The sequence below is a fragment of the Chelon labrosus genome, assembly GCF_963514085.1.
Source record: "Chelon labrosus genome assembly, chromosome: 5".
Taxonomy (NCBI): Eukaryota; Metazoa; Chordata; class Actinopteri; order Mugiliformes; family Mugilidae; genus Chelon; species Chelon labrosus.
In genome coordinates, this window is record NC_140341.1 from 22378309 (window position 1) to 22398262 (window position 19954).

At 40.6% G+C, this 19954-nt stretch overlaps 2 protein-coding genes across 3 annotated transcripts; one reads left to right on the forward strand and one right to left on the reverse strand.

Moving 5' to 3' along the window:
* Window positions 1-488: 488 nt before the first annotated feature.
* On the reverse strand, window positions 489-8437 carry LOC311488134 (pyridoxal kinase-like). Of its 2 annotated transcripts, XM_084544647.1 has the most exons (11): window positions 7922-8437; window positions 6924-6978; window positions 4448-4552; window positions 4259-4342; window positions 4140-4174; window positions 3864-3949; window positions 3670-3715; window positions 3482-3593; window positions 3217-3353; window positions 2658-2724; window positions 489-1831 (listed from the first exon to the last, which is right to left on the reverse strand). In XM_084544647.1, the coding sequence occupies exons 1-11, from the start codon at window positions 8000-8002 to the stop codon at window positions 1704-1706; spliced, it is 936 nt and encodes a 311-aa protein (XP_084400773.1). In that variant the 5' UTR covers window positions 8003-8437; the 3' UTR covers window positions 489-1703. The 2 variants fall into 2 exon arrangements, with proteins under 2 accessions (XP_084400773.1, XP_084400772.1); XM_084544646.1 differs by having other exon boundaries at window positions 4259-4552.
* Window positions 8438-11052: 2615 nt separating this feature from the next.
* Window positions 11053-19429, forward strand: chpfa (chondroitin polymerizing factor a). Its single transcript, XM_084545052.1, has 4 exons — window positions 11053-11467; window positions 13078-13642; window positions 15095-15277; window positions 15455-19429. The coding sequence occupies exons 1-4, from the start codon at window positions 11178-11180 to the stop codon at window positions 16715-16717; spliced, it is 2301 nt and encodes a 766-aa protein (XP_084401178.1). The 5' UTR covers window positions 11053-11177; the 3' UTR covers window positions 16718-19429.
* Window positions 19430-19954: the final 525 nt, after the last annotated feature.

The window sequence follows — 19954 nt, forward strand, 5'->3', positions numbered from 1 at the left end:
TTCGTCAAGATTACTGCTTTGTGACCACAATGAAGATGTCTTTATTTTGTTGCTGTATTCAGTTTATAGTTTGGGAAACGTGTTGGCCTGTCTGTTTATCTGGGCTAATGCTGGCTATTCACACTCTGGATTAGTGTTGGCAAAACAGAGCTGCGTCACCCGAACCTAATCACACAATGTAGTAAGCACCTGGCAAGACGACTAAGGCTTGCTGACTTCTTCACTTTATTCTTTTATGTCTTCATACATTTCATGTTGAAATACAGGATAAAGCTATTTTTTATAACATGAAGAATATTTTGAGCTTTGATTAAAATTTAATTTTGTATTTCTGTTGTTAATTTTGCCATTATCACAGTCAGTAGTTTTGATCCCGGGCAGCTATTTACCCCTTGCCATGAGATTCAAATCAAATTTCATTTATGGACTTTTTTTTTCTTCTTTCTGTATCTTTTACAAAATTAAATAAAAAGCTTGTGAACTAATATCAGAATGCAAATGTAGTAAAATATACTCAGGGAACAATAAGCTCCCTCATATGTAGCACCTAGTAGTCTACTCAGATGTAACAGTCCTAAAAGTGTAAAACTAGTGCAAAAAAAAGAGAGCAGGGCAGTAAAAGATTAATAATTTATTATTTCTGTTCACATATTGCTCTATACCAGAGCAGCAGCTCAAGGTTTGGCACTTGACTTTCTAACATTATGTGTGAGGATCAGCTATTAGAGCACAAAAACATTCACAATCAAAGTTTGTCCTTCCTAACCATGTTAAGGCTACAACAGTGTGGTCTCTCGTACAGACTCTTTTCTTGAGATATGACAATGGTTGAAAATGCAACAATGATCATTAGTCGATAGATTATCTGTGCAAATACCTCAATTTGAGATGTTTAAGACATGGATCTAACTAGTTCAAGAAAGCATTGCATAATTAAAAAAGGAGGTGAAAAACCTTTTCAGAAAATCGATTAAAGGAACTAACCGTACATTTGACATCAACTATTGTCGTGATTATCATTAAAATTACAATTTGTCCAAAATAAAGTCAGCTACAGTACATATGTCAGCACTTGTAGTGCATCCAGTCTCAATGTATAGCAACACTTGATAAAACACTCAAGTGGATTAAAGCACATTGCATGCATTCATAACATTTTATTAAAATAATTTCAGTAAAATGTGCACAATGCTTTCGCACTATGCCTTTAGCATCTTTTAATTTTATAACAATAGTATATGAATGTGCTTATAATGCCTTGTGAGTGAAATACAGTAAGTACATTTGACTAGTTTTGACCTTCTATAATCAAAACATGTCGAGGCATGGTCATGCATACATCATTGTTGTTTCTTCTTAACTGGAATGAGTTGTTTTTATTCAAGACATTATTTCACTATATTAATACTAAACATCGTTGGCTGATGTCCTTTTTTGTTTTGAAGGGCAGGATGTCTACACAGGCCAAATACAGACACATATGGCAGTGATTGCAGTGTGTTTGTGAGCAGAATGTACGTACAAGAAATCCTGCTGACCACTCATAAAAACATAGTGGTACCCCCTCCTCAAGAGATTCTGTAAGGCAGAGACAAGTGATGGTCTTTGATGCAAAAATCCTACATGTGCCTGGTTGACCGGCCTAGATCTGAAGCAGACGTGTACCACCACAGCGTAGAATGATCACAGAAACGTGGCCACCTTCAGTGTGAAGACTTCTGCAAAACCTTAGCTTCCACTACGATAGCAGGATTCTCGATGTCAGCCTTGCTCTGGACCATCCTCAGCTCCAGTTGTGCAGGAGTGGGCCTTTTCCCAGGGCTCGCCACTTCTGGTAGAGAGAAGAGAAGTTTTTACTGTAGTTTACTAGTCAACCTTGAAATGTAGAAAGGATCATTCTTGTCTTGTAAATCTTGAGGTGTTGTAGCTATAAATACCAAATTGTGAAATAATCAAATAAATTAAAGGTAGATTGTAATCCAGTACACTTAAATATCTCCTCAAGATCCGCTAGCCGCCAGTATTTGTACAAGTCCTGACTCTCCCAATTAGGGGGAAAAAAGTGGGTAAGACTGATCCCTTGTACTCCATTTGCCCCAGTTCTCATGCACAGGACTAGGGGGAAGGGGAGTGCAGGTGGGGGGAGGGAGCAAACAAAGAAGATTATGGTCAGGCAAGGGGTGGGAGCTGCTTTTAGATTGACGAGGTGATGGCTATGGAGGCTGCCATTGCTGCTTGACAGATGCATAACATTTATTTTGTTATATTTTAACAGAACTAAGACATACTGTTACTGCAGTGTTAGCTCTAGTAGTGTGGGAGATGTGAGTATCTCTGTCTAGAGCCAGAGGTTGGGCTTTGTGAAACTTTCTTATCCCCTCTGGGTGCTAACTTTGCAGCAGCAACTGTAGCAACTTACTGTTAGACCACTATCCAGCTAAAGTTAGTTATATTACTGCCATTAAATTACATTACTTGCTAGTGTTGTGACCTTGGCATCTAGATGTTAATTTTTGAAACATTCACAGTGAATTGATACGATTCGAAGTATTGCTGTACAGCAGAATGGAGCAAATAGTGTTCCTTGTCCAGTAAACATCTCAGTAAGGAGACCTCATGACAAAATGAAGTCTTCAATTAACACATGCAAACCCTACCCTGGGCATAAGTAATGGTCCTCTTAATGACATGGTGCATGACTGAAACAGTCTTTTCACAGGCAGCCTGTAAAAAGACAAAGGAGAAGACCAGGTTATATTGCACAAGAATGAAATTATCCACACACTGATCAGCCACAACATTAAAATCTCATTACAAATGTACTGTTCTGTTGGGAAACCTTTGATCCTGGCATTCATGTAGATGTACATACTCAAATGTTGCTGCACGCCCAACCGACAAACTTATGCTGCTGAGGAACAGCCAGAAAAACATAAAAGTAGACTAACGTGGAGAACTTGTCAACACATTTTTCAGATCCCCAATGGATTGACCATCTGCAGCATGTGCTGCAAAAACTTCAATCCACAGAGGCCCCCTGTATGACCCAAAGACTCCCATTAACAACGTCCTGGTGCCAGACACCAAAGAACACCCTCAGAAGGCCCAAGATCATTTCCAAATAAGTTAGAACTGTTGGAGGCACAGGGGAGACCTGCACAATATTAGGAAGGTGGGTTTAATGTAGTGACTGATTGGTGTATAGTTATGTTAGACCTTCAGGTCTTTGGGGTGGTGGTGAGTCCAGGCTAGCAACATAGCAGCAAAGAGGTCTCCTGTTCCTACAAATACAGCATCAACTTTGGGGATGTCCATGCAGATTTTCTGACTGGAGTTGGTCCCATCTGGTTTTGCTGCAGCAAGGAGGACAGAGAGGGTCAGAGACAACTATTATATAAATATAAATCCACACGTTACAGTAAATTCCAAAATGTCTTCTCTAGCAACGCTCTGCCTGGGGAAAGCTGGTCAGATACTTTACTTATTTTTTGGCTCCCAAGGGCCACCAGGAACTGGTCCCCCTGTTTTGAGGGCAGGTCAGTACTGGTGAGGACCACCGTCTCTGGACCCATTTTGTGAAGTAAGTCCATCACCTGAAGAGCAGATACCATTTCTCAAGCTTTATATTGTCACAGGCAAAACAAAACAAGAAATGTTTATGCCACTCACCTCAACAGCATCTTCTTCTGTTTTAATCTTCCTGCCAGTTAAAAGTCTAGGGGCAAACAGAAAGTGACAGATGTACCAATCACAGGACAAATGAAACACACTTTGCCTTTAACATCATCCCTTCAATCATTTCTGCAAGTTTAGCCATTTAATCTTTCATATTTATCCTTGATGATAATTTAAAAGGCTCTCACTCTGCTTCAAACTGGTTGGGGGTGAGGATGTCAGCCAAAGGCACAACTTTGTCCTTGTAGACTGGCAGCAGGTGCTCTGGAACATACTAAAATGTACGGCAAAGACATGTTTCTCACTTTTTAAAACTGTTTTCTGAAAATTATGAATTAAAATCTGCTATTCATATAGTGATTTGAATGTTAAAGTTTTGAATGGTGTGCACCAAAGGCACAAAAAGAACACATCATCAGCTGTACTGTAAGGAAGGGGAAAAAAAGACACTGTAAGAGGCTCACCATAGCGCCCTGGTCTCCCATAACAGGATCACAAACTGAGGAGAAGAAATCTCAAAATTAAACTTCAGTCGCATGCTATCATTCACATTTCAAAATGGAAAAATAAATCTTTCGCTTACCATACACCAAGCTGGGATTGATCTTCTTCAGCTCCTGAATAATATCAACCACCGTCTCCAGGAAGGACGTGTCCCTGCTGTACCCTTGGGGAAATAACATAATGAAAAGAAAAGGGCTAAGTCTCGTGCTACTGCAAATAGCCTGCAACTTTTTAACCAAGTCTAAAAGGAGACACTCCTTAGACTCACCTGTGAGGATGTAGTCATAGTGATTCACTTTATTGAGCTTGATGCCCTCATATAACACATTCAGCTCCTCTGCTGTCAGTACCTGTCCCTTCCAGTGGGCATAGCCTGGGAAGAGAGAAAAGACATATGGATTAGCAACATTAAGAAATTCATGCTTTCAAAAAGATTGTCTAAAAAAAAATAACGTCACCTTCTGATTCAACACTTCAACATATTTGTTTTTACTTTGAATTTGGGAAACAGATGTTTTTAGATCTCTTGAGAATAAATGAAGTACCAGGATACAAACTTATGGACTACTTAAAGTTAAAGTATTGCATTAGACCCTGCTGTGCAAAAATCTTTTAAGCAGAAGTTCTCCACCTTGCTCTATCCTTTCATCTCCACAACTCCCTCTGCTGAGGTCCCTCTTTTCTTTTTTTGGTGTCCAGAGCCAAGCGGGGCCTCTATACTGACTGAATGGGTCGCTTGTATCCTTGCTGCCAGCTCCCTCCTTTCTTTGTGCCCCTTTCACCGTTAACCTAGAATAACCCCTCAAAAGCTGTTCTGACTGCTAATGATTAGAAGCAAAATGGACACAAACACACTCTGGTATACTGGAGGACCGAGTTCACACAGAGCCCAAACTTGAACCTGAGCCAGCGAGTGCACCTCCTGCGGCTCACAGCAAAGTAGAAACATGTGCTGTGGTTAGAATCCGTGTGTAAATGAATGTCTCCACTGAGAGTGAACATTTGTGAATATTGATGTTGATTACACATACTGGTACGGACTAGCCATAGATTTGCAGTCTCGCAGTAGTGTCATTTATTCTAAATGTACAAAACTGACCGGTCTATTCTTTCAGAGGAGCAGATACAAATTTTGATTGGAGTGATTTCTGTTGAATGCGCCCCTGTGGGGTAAGCACATTCTTCACGTGACTGAGAAGGTTCTCAGTGATCCAGGTCATGGCACCAGTTACCGTTGTTTCAGTTTGTTTTTTGGATACACATTGTCTGGGATATGAACCCCAGAAAATAATCCTATCCTCTCTGCAGGTGACTTGAGCCCACAAGATTAAAAGATTGTTACACCGTATATCTGTGGGACAGCTTTAAGTACTCAGTAGACTGAGTATTTTTTCATCCAGGTGTTTAGAGGAGTCTTAAGACACTGTCACAACAATGACAGTGTTTTAAATGATCTTCTGAACATCTGATCATCATCTGATCTTCTGATCTAATGGTGAAGACACCGTTACAGAAACTAATGGTCTTTATTACACAAGGGACAAACTGGGGCTAGTGGACATTATGCCTGATCAATGATTTGCTTATAGAAGACTTAGAAACACAAACATTGTCAGCTCCAGTGATTACTTTAAGCCCTAATCTATTACTCCATGGTGCTCTTTGACCTTGTTGAGTATTCTGAGTTGGTGTTTTAATACTTACGTAAAGTCCACACAACCATACTTACTAAATGGGCTTAATAACATATTACAGGACATAAATGATGATAATATATGCTTCTGCTATACTGTATGATGATATTCATAGTGTACTGTTAAATAATGTAAATTAAATGTGTGCACTGATGGGATCTTATTCTTACTCTGTTTTAAACTCTGTCAGTTATCTTACAATAAGTATTTCACTTACTGATCAACTTTTAATCATGCTTCTTCTTAGAACTCCACAAATTATACATACCAAGAGCGGTGAGGTGCAGGATGCGGTTCATAGAAAAACTTAAGCTTTTCTAGTTAAATAGACGAGACCCCTCCTTTAAACCTGCCTGTATTCCAATGAATAAGACAAAGCATACATACAGAGCGCATCCAAAGGTTTCTGTGCTAACAAGGCAAAGTACGCTGACAGTGATTAACTCTAGAGATGACAGAGTGTTCTCGTAATGCGTTTTTTTTTCACAGTTGGCATCTCAAAATCCAACAAGCAGCAGCAAATGTACTCTTAAAGCCTAACTAATCAGTTTAAAATATATCTTTACTAACAAAAACACAGTGTTTTTAAACCTGGTCTCCCAGCTAGTGGTGTTTTTCTTTCCCTTATTTTTGTACATTTGACCAGATCTTCAATGACAGTTAAACACTTGTTTCTTTTTTTTATTATTATTTTTACAAAAAACTGGGAATATCAAGCAACAATGAACGTTTACAACCAGAAAGTGCCTTAGAAGTATGGACTGTATTGTGTGCACAACGTCACTGTAGAAAATGCAAAGAACAGTCTTGCACTAGTATATAAAGCTATTGCTCTGTACATTTATTGGAGAAATAACTTTACCGAGCTCATCAACATATTACTCTACAGCACCACCTGTGGTCAAAAGCTCTATAGTGCTACTTTAATATGTATCCCATTTTCAATCCATGTCATTTATCAGTAATAACAAGAAGCTACGATGCCGATGAGAGGAAAAAGAAAACTAGTCAATCTACTATGTGAAATGCAATGACAAACACTTAGCCAACCTGTGTGATTGGAGAACTGTACAGAGTTGATGGAGTCCACTTCAAAGCCCAGAACCTGAGAAAACAGGAATGAAGCAGCTGTGAACACAAAGAACAATGACTTCTGTACAATGAGCTTTCACTGTACTGTGGGAACGGCACTGTGAACCACAGATCATTTACAGCGTTTTTTAAATGATTTGTTGCTTTAGTTTCTGAATGTTTTCTCCTGTACTTAAAACAACCCTCTTTGTGGACAACAAGTTGAGTTATAAAACCAGTTTGAGATAAGAACGACACACAGAACGGACAGTCATAACAGCTTTTATTGCCTCTGTAGAGTCACGCAGAGCACATTTAAAATGTATGCGATGCAACAACAGCATACTCAAAAGACAATGTACACATGCACTGTGTACATTGGATATACTAACTCAACTTGTTACACTTCACATTAAAAAAAATATATATATTGAACCATTGTGTAGTAAGTATGGTCCACAACTTAAACACTGGTGTTGTGCTTTAATACTGGCTATACGTTTTGTTTTTTTATAATCCTGTGGAAAATTTAATACATTTCATCACCACCTACAACTTTTATCAGTGGTTTGCTCTGATGTGATACCTGTAGCTACCCCTGTACACAGTGTTCATGAGAGGAGGAACCTAATGCATGGTGAAATGTGTAATTTAATGTGATGTAATTTCCACTTCTATGCTGCAGCATGTTTTGTCATACTGTTAGGGTGCCGGTAAACTGTCTCTCAAGCTAAGTGGTTAAAGAAATGGAAAACGGCCTATAATCTCAGAGCAGAAAAGGTCGCTGATAGAAGGTTTTTTTTTTGTGTGCGTGTGTGTGTGTGTGAATGAATGTAACAGTCTTGTCATTTTTCCGGAAGTCTCGCTGTGTCCCAATGACAAACTGTTTTCTGTGAGAGTTTTATCTCGTTGATCTCCGTCCTCACAGCATTCAGGGCCGTTAGAACCTCGACCGAGATGTAAGATCCTGTTCTTACCTGCAGCGGGAATGTTGCCGACTTGTTCCCAACGTATCCCCTGACAACATGACTCTGAATGGACAACACACGACACTCCATTACCGCAACGTGCTTTTAAAAACACCAAACGGAGGGGAAATGGTGCAGTATATCCTAAAGTAGCATCAAAATCTGTACAGGCTGTCACGCGCTGAAACTTAGCACGAAGGAAAGAAGTCCAGCATTGAAGGACATAAGCGGAGCCGCTGATTGTGACATTTACAGTTTTTCTTCAGGCAGCTAGAGGGACACCTAAAGAGGTGCATTTACACGCCCTCTAGGAATGTGGGAGACGACAGTTTCCGAGCAAAAAAATAAGTTAAACAGCTAGCTAAGAACACATATACCCATGGAAATTAAATATAACTTCATGTATGATGAATGACAACTGTATCAAACAACAGTAACAGTAACTAAGAGAACAGACACCCATGCCAGGGCTGCATTGTCAGTGTTGCTAAGACTCATTATTACCAATGAATTAAACTCGTCATGTTGCCCTATGTCGTCTAGTGAAAGTCCATCAAGTTCTGCAATGCATCCGGGCGCACATTTATGGTTTGTCAAAGCTGTTCCTGAAGAGAATTTGGCAGTGAAACATTACTTATAAAATTTCCGTAAAATGCCCTGCGATGGACTGGCGACCTGTCCAGGGTGTACCCCTGCCTCTCGCCCAATGACAGCTGGGATAGGCTCCAGCAGACCCCCGTGACCCTTAACAGGACTAAACGGGTATAGAAGATGAATGAATGAATGAATTTCCGTAAAATGTACTAAGCCACATATGACATATTCATGTACTACTACGATAAGATAAGTTAAGATAAAATAAGATAGGACAACTCCTTAATTTATCCCACAGTGGGGAAGCAGAATATGTTTTATACTGACAAACTGAAAAGGTCTCTGCTATCGAAGTAAAAACACGACACTTCACAGAAAAGTGTCGTCAATTTTGTGTTGAAATATGCATGTTACCCAATGTTAAACGTTGGTAAATATACTGGTTGCCACCAGAGGGCACAAGAGAACAGAGATTTGCTCAGTGTCTGACCTGAGCAAACACTCAGTTTTACTCACGCTGGCAACTTACTGAGAGAAGACACTTTATTTGATTATATGTATATATTTATATGTATTATATGTATATATTATATATATTCTTTAAAGTACAGCACAAAGAGGGACAGAAGTGATGGCATTATGGACATAAACTTTTACTCCTATAAATTGGGTCATATGAATAGTCAAAAAAGCTCCTGTCTTTAATGGGACATGTATATGTTGGTGTTTTTTTGTTTGTTTTTGTTTTTTGTCTAATGTGTATTCAGACGATTGTAAACAATGAAAGAGTTGTACAAAGAAAGCAATTTCTTGGGCTTGCACATGAATCATGTTACACTTTATAATATGTTTAGACAGCAACTTAAAAATTAATCAAGCTAAAAATGCAAGACTATAGGACAACCCTGCAGATGTACCAGTCTGAAGACCTCTAACTACACAATGAGGAGTTGGTGCCCTGTCTCTCCCTGTCTGTGTGGGTCTGGGGTCTGGGGGAAAGGGTGGGATCAGGGGTAGCAAGTTTCGAAACAACACTCAAAGAGATGCAGCTGAATGGTCGACTGGTCACAAAGCATACTGCCCCTCACACCTGGGTGAGGAGCACAGAGGCCTACAGAGAAGAGTAAGGACCAGGTGGACGAGCAGAAAGCTAATCAACAACAAAATGTGCATGGAGCAGCTGCAGAGAGAGATGTATGAGACAAACTGATTACATTTCATTCATAACAGTGATATTTTAGCTAAAGAAGCTTAGTGCACTATTTTACTTTACTTTAAAATATCACAAGGCTGACCAATGACACAAAAGGGGAGATGCAAATTAGACACTACAAGAAAGTACATTATAATTAATTGTCCTAATATTATAAATTCTGGAAAGAAAAAGCATATTAGGAATAAAGGTTTAAGATGATCAAAGGACCAAATACAAGATTTAAGACAAAAGTGTGGGATAATTAGACTTGTCAGTTAAGGAGCAGTTATTACACAACACATAACCACAGGGAGAGAGGGCCTGCTGTGGCTTTCAGTGGTGTGACTTGATGGGATCAGTCCATTAATGAATGTGTTCCTGTGTTTAGGGAAAGGAATGAAGGTGCACACAGCGGTGGAGGAAGGGTCTCTTCACTTAAGAGCAAGTAGAAAAACGTTACATTGTAGAAATGCTACATTAAAAGCATACATTTGTCAAGGAAAATGTAGTTAGTATAATGTATATACAAAATTAAATAACAAAATGTTTATAGGTTAAATATATACACATTATTATAAATAGAAGAAAATACAAGAAAACGGCCTTTGTGAGCGTTTTCTCTTTCCATAGATCATTATTATTCATTCATTCATTCATTCATCTTCTGTACCCGCTTATTCCTGTTAAGGGTCGCGGGGGTCTGCTGGAGCCCATCCCAGCGATAGATCATTATTATTGATTTATTTATTTGTAAATATCATATTAGAGACAGTGCTTCATAATCTTAACAATGAATAGCATTTAATAAGCTTAAAGGTCTGGATATATATAATTTTATATAAATAATTAATGATGTGTAAAAAAAAAAAAAAGGAAATAAATCTATATGAAAAGTAAGGCTGCATGAAAAAAACCCAAAATAAAGCACCCAAATTAATTACTTAGTTTCACTGTAATACTGTCAGTAAAGCATGGTGAAATTATAATATGGAATTATGATTACCGTAAAGAATTCATCTGTTTCATTGAGAAATAACGGACCCTATCCGCATGGTTTGACAAGACCTTATTTTCCATGGGTTACAATTGTTATTTAAGTGCCAGTTAAATGAAAAAGAAAATAATAAAGGTTCAGTAATTTTTCAGTACATGTGCTGTTAACCTCTGGTAACTAGGTAAAAGTAGACAGGCCACAGCTTGCGTTTACCTGCAGTCAGTCAGCGGATCATATCCCTCCGCCCAGTGTGCAAGTAGACCCGCCCCTGGGGAGGAGCCAGGTACCAGCCAGACTGACACGTAACAATCCTGCGTAAAATTTAAGGAAGAAGCTACATCTTTTTCTCAAGTTCACTGAGGATACGCCTGCTTCGCCTCAGACTTGATGTTCAGTTGAGCTGTCCCGGACCAGAGGCCCCTCTCAGCGGCTTGTTTAATGTAGACGCGACCGAAGCGGGACAGGGAGAGCCGACGTCCAAAATGAGATTTTCAGTGTTTATTTCTGTCCTGCGCTCGCTCGGCCCCGTGGTAATCGGTATTTCTTTAGGCTTCACGTTGAGTCTGCTGAGCGTCAACTGGACGGAAGAAGCGTGCTATCTGGACGAGAAGAAGGGCGAGGATGTGACTTTGGGTCAGGACGGGCTGCTCAAAGGAGCCCGAAAGCCCAACTCAATTTCCAGTGTCAACGATGTGGAGTCCGAAGAGGATTTTGAGCCGAGAATAGTCCCATACAAACAAGTCCAGCCGAGTGCCCCGAAGAAAGTTTTCAGGTAACTTCTTTCTGTCTTCTCTTTAAAGTCTGATCACACTCTGTGAGTCAGCTGGCTAGTATAAATCCAGGTCATGTTATTATAACTCTGACGGCACCGCAGGCCGCAGCTTAGCTCATCCCCACCAAATGATCACTGATGATGATGATGATGATGATGATGATGAAATCATTGTGTTTCTTTACATTGTACCAGGTCTAAAGCTGCCACTTGCTGACATGTGATTTTAAAGTAACATAAAATGAATAAACCAAACAAAACTGGCAGCATTAACTAGGTATAATTCACAGTTCATTTGTTATTAGCCCTGATCAAATATCCACACTAAGTCTGACAGATTCTAACACCGACCACAGTCTGCCTCCACTGACCCATGTCCAACTTACATTTTCTTTGGATGCAGGCAAACTTTTCCAAGATTTCCTGGATGGACACCTTGTCTGACTGTTAGCCCTCACAGCCAGTGTGGTTGAATTTCATTTCAGTTCCCCGAAAGAGTCTTTTCCCAGCAGTTCTGCTGAGGCCAGATGTGTAAACATTTAATCACCCAATTTCCAAAAGCAGCCTGTGTCATCCATTGGCTTGTACGATGATATGTAGCCGCGTCTTATGATTAATGACATTAATACAGTATCTCTCTTGTTGGGTAATTGTTTACTTTATGGAATGCCAAAAAGTACTGAAAACACTCATTGTAATAATCCGAAGCCCAAAGTGATCAGCTCACATCTTGTTTGACTGACTCAATTATGAGTTTCATTTACTATCATATGACAGAGAAAAGTACCGTGAGAAGCCCACAAATGTTTTACATTTTTCATTAAAAATGTTTAACTATCTAAACTAAATAACATACACTGATCAGTCATAACATTATGACCACCTTCCTAATATCGTGTAGGTCTCCAAAACAGTTGTGACTCATCTAAGAATGGACTTCTGAGGGTGTCCTGTGGTGTCTAGCAACATAATGTTGTTAGTGGGGGCCTTTGGGTCCTATGGGTTGAGGAGAGGGGCCTCTGTGGATCATCCCACAGATACTTGACCAGTTTGGGATCTAGTGAATTTGGAGGCCAGGTCAACACCTTGCGCTGTTCTTCATGTTTTTTGAGTTGTTCCTAAACAGTTTTTGTGTGTGTGCCTGTGTCAGGCTGCATCCTGCTGGGGATGGCTGCTGTCATCAAGGAGTGTCATTGCTATGGGGTGGGGGTGTCTGGTCTAGGTGGGTGGTACATGTCTAAGTAACATCCACATGAATACCAGGTCCAAAAGTTTCCCAACAAAACAGTGTATTGTCACAAGATGGTCAATGTTATTCACTTCTCCTGTTAGAGGTTTTAATGTTGTGGCTGATCAGTGTATTACTGATGGCGTGTAGAGTGTGACAGGAAATGAAGATTCAGTTATCGTTAGTGATGAATCACAATGCAAGTTTGTGCTTGCAGAGTTTTCCAAATAATCTGTGATTCTCTGTGAAATCCAGAATTTCACTTGACTTTGGTACAAACCTTAACCATTTGAAGAACAGCTTAAGGTTTGTCTTTTAGTTCTTTTAGTGTCAGATTGTATTCAGAGCATTTACTCACTTGCTGTTTGGCGTCTTTTTTCAGGGCTAAATACATAAGCACAGAGCTGGGGATGCGAGAGCGTCTGTTCGTCGGGGTCCTGACATCCAAGAACACCATCAACACCCTGGGCGTGGCCGTCAACCGCACCATTAGCCATCACCTGGACACCGTGATCTTCTTCACCGGCTCGCGCAACCGCAAAGTCCCTCACGGCATGTTTGTGATTTCGCACGGAGACGAGAGACTCATATGGAACATGTTCCAGACCATCAGGTACATTTTAGACCATCATATCAATGAGTATGATTGGTTCTACTTCGTCCAAGACGACGCCTACACGGAGGCCGACAGGATCAAAGGCCTGGTGGAGCACTTGAGCATGGATCGGGAGCTTTACATGGGCAGTCCTGAGGAGTTCATAGGTGGGGAGATGGAAGGGAAGTACTGCTACGGAGGCTTTGGATACCTCCTGTCACGAAGCTTGCTCCTGCGACTCCAGCCCTTCTTGGAAAACTGTAGGAACGACATCCTGAGTGCCAGGCCGGATGAGTGGCTTGGAAGATGCATCATTGATTACACCAGCACAAACTGTGTCAGTGAATATGAGGTAAGTTGAGAGTTTAACATAGATAATCATGCATTTCAATTTTCAGTAATGCACACAGTACATTTTTTTTTATGTATGTTGTGTTTTATGTGCTTAAAGCAGTTCTCAGTTTAAATGAATGCTCCACAAAGAAGACAAATGCTTGAATGCTGTCATTCAGAACCGCTGTGTGACAGGTTACAGCAGGGGCTCTTCTCCTCGGCAGAAAAACAAAACCGTCACAGTAGAAATCCTGCATTGCCTCTGGGACAGCACTTAGAGCTGACAGACGGCTATATAAAACTGTAATTACCATGCTAGCACAGAGATGGTATTTATATTACAGAGGAGATTGCTAATACCCTTTAGCCTTTCATTTTTTCCCCCACAGCTACAGGAGCGACGTGGAATAGGTAAACAGGCACGGAGAGCACAGCGGAAGGTTCAGGCTGGGTTCAATGGTGTGAAAATCCCCTGTGGGTCAACATGCTCTGCTTCTGTAATGTCATTAGCATTTAAGGTCAAACATGCTCTGACCAAGTGCCCTTTTCAGGCAACTGTGTGTCATTCAGCACAGTTTGCTTCAGCCATGCTGAGCTACTGTTACAGGAAAAAAGTGGCTTGTATTTGCAACATTTGCACGAGCCTAGGTTTTGTGTGTCTGTAGATGTTAAAATGACTTTTGCTTCCATTTTGGCCTTGACCCAAAGTAGGAAACCATCTTGTTACACAGTTGAGAGTGAGTTTCACTGCTAATCTGGAGTGCCCTGAGTCAGAAGCAGAGCCCCCTCAGATAAAGGAGAGGCGCAGGGGGGGAGTTAAAATGCCTTGTATGGGTGAGGAGAACAGCCCTGACCACAGAGCCAGGCATCAGTATCTTCTGTTAAAGAGAAAACACTGATGGCAATTAGGCACGGACAATGCTTCACTAAGTGTTACAGCTTGAGGCAGTAAGCTGTTGGCAAGCATTTTCAACCGAGTGGCCCCGACGCTCAGTTAAGCAATGTCTCCATTCTTTGTTCTTTTAATAGCTCGATCAGATTGGTTACTCTGCATTCAGCTCAAATGCTGCCAGTGTCAAGTCACTTCTGTTTTAGGTGTTCCCCTTAAATTCTTAACTTGTAAGTCAACATGGTGTTACTAAAACGGGAATAATTTCAAAGTTTAATGGTGAAATCAAATCATAGCCCTGGAACTGACATATAAAAACTACCAAAACTCTCAGGACAACTACTTCTAGCTGTATAACCATGCTATTTTATTCTTAAGCAGTGAGTCTGAGTCTTTCACCGTACAATTATGGTTGAAACCAGTCTGCTTGCAGCGGAGACAAGGCCAAGATGCTGCCTTGATGGCATGTAATGTTTTCTGGAATGGAAGCAGCGGAGCATAACAACTGAGCTTGGAATGAGATTAGACATGTTTGTGTCATGCCATCATGCCTCATGAAAAGGACTCTGTGTTTCCTTTCAGGGACTTCAATACCACCATTATGAGCTGGGAAAAAACTCTGATCCAAATAAAGAACAGAGCGAGCAGTTTAAGAAAGCTCTGACCGTCCATCCAGTGTCTGACCCCGAACAGATGTACCGGTTGCACAGATTCTTCACAGAGATTGAACTCCAGAAGACTTACGAAGAGATTGCTAAGCTGCAGGTAAGCTGATTTTCAAGTGTCACAAATCACTTGTGGAGCAGTCAGAAATAAAAACCTGGCTTCTCTCTACTTACACTCTATAGAAGGCACAAAATACCTCTATTTTAGTTTAGCCTCAGTGGTATAAACCTAAGGGGCACGAAAGTATAGAGTTGAACATTTCTTGTGTTTCCACAGGCAGAAATAAAAAATGTGAGCGTGGTGGCCTTTGAAGGCAACCGAAGTGCCCAGTGGCCAGTGGGAATCAATCCACCTTTTGAGCCCAAATCTCGCTTTGAAGTTTTAAAGTGGGAATACTTTACAGAGGAGGAGATTTATTCATGCACCGACGGGTCTCCCAAGTGTGAGCTGCGCGGCATTGACCGCTTGGATGTGGCTGATGTCATTGACACAGCCATACGGGAGCTGAACAAGAAGTACATGCCCGTCCTGCACCTGAAGAAACAGCAGCTGATTAATGGCTACAGGCGCTTCGACCCCATCAGAGGCATGGAGTACACCTTAGACCTTCAGCTAGAGGTTGTTAATCAGAAAGGTCACAGCCGTTCTGTCACTAAGAGGGTTCACCTAGTGCGACCTTTGAGTCGGATAGAGATAATTCCCATGCCCTATGTCACTGAAGCTACAAGGGTTCACATCATAATACCTCTCACTCTGCAAGACCGGACCTATGTCAACCATTTCTTGGAAGTCTTTGCCTCAAATGCCTTTGAGACCAGCGAAAATGCCATCCTCACATTCTTATTTATTTATGATCCGATGGAGGCGCAGCAAGTTAACCAGAACGATATATTTGCTAGTGTGAAGTCTCAGATAAACACGTACGAACGCAAATACCCCACAGTGAAAATCCCGTGGATAAGTGTCAAGACAGAAACACCATCCCAGATCAAATTCATGGACATCATCTCAAAGAAGCACCCGGTTGACACTCTGTTCTTCCTGGCTAAAATCAACACAAACATCAACTCTGAATTTCTGAACCGATGCCGCATGAATTCCATAAACAACTGGCAGGTGTTCTTCCCTATCCACTTCCAGGAGTACAATCAGGACGTGGCCTATCACAACCAGCCACATCCAACCACAGTGGATCTGGTCAAGGACGCAGGCCATTTTGACCGCATGTCGTTTGAGGAAGCGTGTTTTTATAACTCGGACTACATGACAACGCGCTCTCGAATGGTGGCAGACGTCCAAGAGAATGAGGAGATTCTAGATAGCCTGGACATCTATGAAATGTTTGTAAAGTATTCAGGCCTGCATGTATTCAGGGCCATAGAGCCGGCGTTACACCAGCAATACCTTTACCAAGCGTGCAACCCGAGGCTGAGCGAAGACATCTATCATAGGTGTGTTCAGAGCAACTTGGAAGGTCTCGGTTCCCGCACCCAGCTTGCCATGCTGGTTTTTGAGCAAGAACAAGGAAACAGCACTTGAAAAAAAAACACTGAAACTTCTGCACATGTTTAAACAGACTTTCAAACATGCGCGTTGGTCGGAATAGTTTCTTGATGCAAGCTAGAATTTGGTGTGAGAAAGAGCGACACATGTAAACCACCCAAATTGAACCTCACCCTTTCCCTGCACACACCCATGTTGGGGCTGCAGTTACATCTGTGACTCCGCCTGACATTCCCCATCTTCCTGTGTGCATCAAGAGCTGTTAGGTGTGTTTGAGTATGGATAAATCAATGCAGTACATTCTTAATGAGACAATTTTATATAACAATACAGTTTCTCGAGCCAAATGTTCTCGCTATTCGGACAAATTAAAAAAAAATTGCGTCAAGCAGTTTTCGATCGCTGCAGAGACCTCTTATGGTTAAGTCGCCCAGTACACATCAAACAGACCCAGAGCTGCACACGTAATGGATTGGAGTCTGTATTTATTGGGAATATATGTTTGGCTCGGGTCACAAACTCCTGTAGCAAATACTTTCCTCTCTGAGGCTCATTAGAGCCAATGTACTGGTGCAGCTGCCTGTGGTTTCGTATGGGGGAGACCCATAGTTAAAACAAATGAATCAAAACAATGAGTTGCAAGTGACAGAAAGCTTTAGTGGGTTGTTGTTTTTCAGTGGGATCAGAAGTGCTAGCAGCAACCACTCGGGATTTGGAGAATGTTCTTTGATATAATATTGTAATATCAAAGGCGTTTTAAATCCTGGCTTAAACGTCTGGCTGTGATAGATTTACATTGGTACATTACACAACAGTTTGTGTGCCCTTCACATACGGGCAATGCAGCATTGCACTTTTTGAAATGTACTGAGTGTTTCAGTTCAGTTAATTATGCATAAGTGCCTTGTCATTGACTTCTCACATGTTAGCTGTTCTGAAATTACCTTTATGTTGCATTGTGTTACATTTCACCCTTTCACATGGGGGTGAAATGGGTTTTATTCATTTTAGACTTGGTATTGTTACAACATGAGTGAGTGTTGTGAATGGATGGGAGATGTGGATAAAGCCTGGGAGGTTTAAGGGGATTTGCTTCATTAAATTTACATTTTTCTGTAGGTGACTTGGAAATATCTTGATCCCATCCATCCACACACACATGTGCCTTTAGAGCAGGGAGGCGGTTTCTGGAACACATTTGTTTCTCTTCACATGTATAAGATGAAGAGGTGTTCCAGTAATCCATCGTTGTGTATTTAAGAAAAATCACACGCAGGAGAAAAATTCTGAATAACGGAGGGGAAACCACCCTGGTCTGAAGTGATGGCCCAGGCTTTTGATTCTTTTCAAGAGTCCTCCTTGGTAATGGTACTTCATAATAGAATTTAATTAGTTTAGAAATACTCGAAATCCAGAATGTACAAAACACTTTTCCGTGTCACCAAGTGTAAGACAGTTTATATACTCTAACAGGAAATGTTTAGCTTTTCCTAATTACTGGACGGTATTGTTTTGATTTTGTAGGTGACTGAATGGTGTCATTTGTAGTAGTCTCTGCTTTCTCAGTCGTTGCTCAGTGAGTTGCAGTGAAAGCAGCGGCAGTGGACACCAGAAAGTTCAGAGTATATAATAATGTGCAATATTACAGATAACACAGCTGGGTACATGTCTGACGGAGGACATCATTTTTAATTTCAGAGAGCCTCAAGTACAGCAATCAGGTACCATCCATGACTCACATTGTCTGTATAAAGCTGAGTAAATACACTGTATTTTTATCCTTTTAATGTATTTTGTCGACACTAGACACTTTCTGTCCTCAAATTAACTTTTGAAATACATCAAATCAAGGCGAGTCCTTTTATTTAACTGTAATTGGATTTGATCTATGTTGGAAACACTACATACGCCCTGAACAGTGTTGACTGTATTTTCTGCCATGTGAACACAGACCATAGAGGTCAGGCTTTTCTGGCTTTTTACATTCATTCTCTAACGCATCTCTAGTTTGACGAGAGCAGCTTTCGCCGTCGCAGTGCGCCAGCAGCCGTAGCATGAATGTTGGTAATTCTTTGACGATCGTGACACTTTTAATGCGTGAGTAATTGGAAACCGAATCTTCCAAAAACCACTGTGAAAGACGGAGGGGCTGAGATTACAGTACGAAATTGCTGTGATGATCTGCTTTGCCTTCTATTGACGAGAAGCCCAATATCGAGGGAGTGGGCAGATTAATCGTCCTGTGTTGTTAACACACTCACCGTCGCTGAGCGAAGTATTTTGTCCATAATTTATTCATCTGTCAGGTCTCCTGAATTATGCTGATTCTAAATACTTCTGCACTAACTGAGGCTTTCATGACATTCTTTGTACATGTATAAATATTTTATAGACACTTTATTTTTAAACCTTTTATAGCTTCATTTACACAGCAACCAATATTTTATTATTATTATTATTATTATTATGCTTTATCTTACTTATTTTAAAATGTTTGAATTTCAACTCATTCATTCATTTTAAACCACAAACAAGACTCAAGTTGTTCATTTCTACCAATGTTTGGACCCATTGGTTTACATTGTTTTATTCACATGGGTACTAAAAAACCAAAGCATTACATTTCAATTAATACTCATCACGTATACTGTAATCAAGTGCTGTAAATCTCAATAAACTGTGAAATATTCTAATTTTTAAATAAAGAATATTTGAATATAACTTTCTCTTTTTGTTGTCGGCATTGTTCCAAATTACACGATTTCTTTCTTTTTGTGCAGCAGCTACAAAATGTGTCCTTTAGGTGTCAGCAGAAGAACATGTTTAGCGTCTACAACACAGGTCTCACCAGTAATGACTGCCGGTTGCTCAGGACTGTTACTGAACATTCAGAAATCATTTGTGCTGCAAAGAATACGGTTTTAATCCCTATTATCCGTATTATTCACATGTGCAGCATGTTCTTCGAAAGACTGGCGCTAAGATTCCTTCCCATGTCAGACTCGAGGTATTCCTGATGTCTGGGTTGGGTAAAAACAGGGAAAACGTTGCAACCTTAATTACAGCCTTAGTTATTTCAAGGGTCTATATGCACTATCCTGAGGCATGCTGTAAAACCACATAACTACAGAGCAGCTGGGAGTTAATTGTAAGTCATTATTTTGTACTTCGTTTTACGTTCCGTCCCAGGACTTTCTCCTCCCACGTGGGCACACGGTTGTTTCAAGTCCTCTAGAAATTGGTACGAGAAAAATCAGTTTGTTTTAATTGGCT

What these genes read in the sequence shown, in the direction of transcription:
- LOC311488134 (XM_084544646.1), bottom strand. Translation starts at nt 8,002, where the DNA reads ATGGAGTGTCGTGTGTTGTCCATTCAGAGTCATGTTGTCAGGGGATAC. An exon ending in ACAGTTCTCCAATCACACAG is followed by an intron (nt 4,553 to 6,923) that starts GTTGGCTAAGTG and finishes CTCTCTTCCCAG; the next exon opens with GCTATGCCCACTGGAAGGGA. An exon ending in GACCATTACTTATGCCCAGG is followed by an intron (nt 1,832 to 2,657) that starts GTAGGGTTTGCA and finishes TCTCTCTACCAG; the next exon opens with AAGTGGCGAGCCCTGGGAAA.
- chpfa (XM_084545052.1), top strand. Translation starts at nt 11,178, where the DNA reads ATGAGATTTTCAGTGTTTATTTCTGTCCTGCGCTCGCTCGGCCCCGTG. An exon ending in ACTGTGTCAGTGAATATGAG is followed by an intron (nt 13,643 to 15,094) that starts GTAAGTTGAGAG and finishes GTTTCCTTTCAG; the next exon opens with GGACTTCAATACCACCATTA. An exon ending in AAGAGATTGCTAAGCTGCAG is followed by an intron (nt 15,278 to 15,454) that starts GTAAGCTGATTT and finishes GTGTTTCCACAG; the next exon opens with GCAGAAATAAAAAATGTGAG.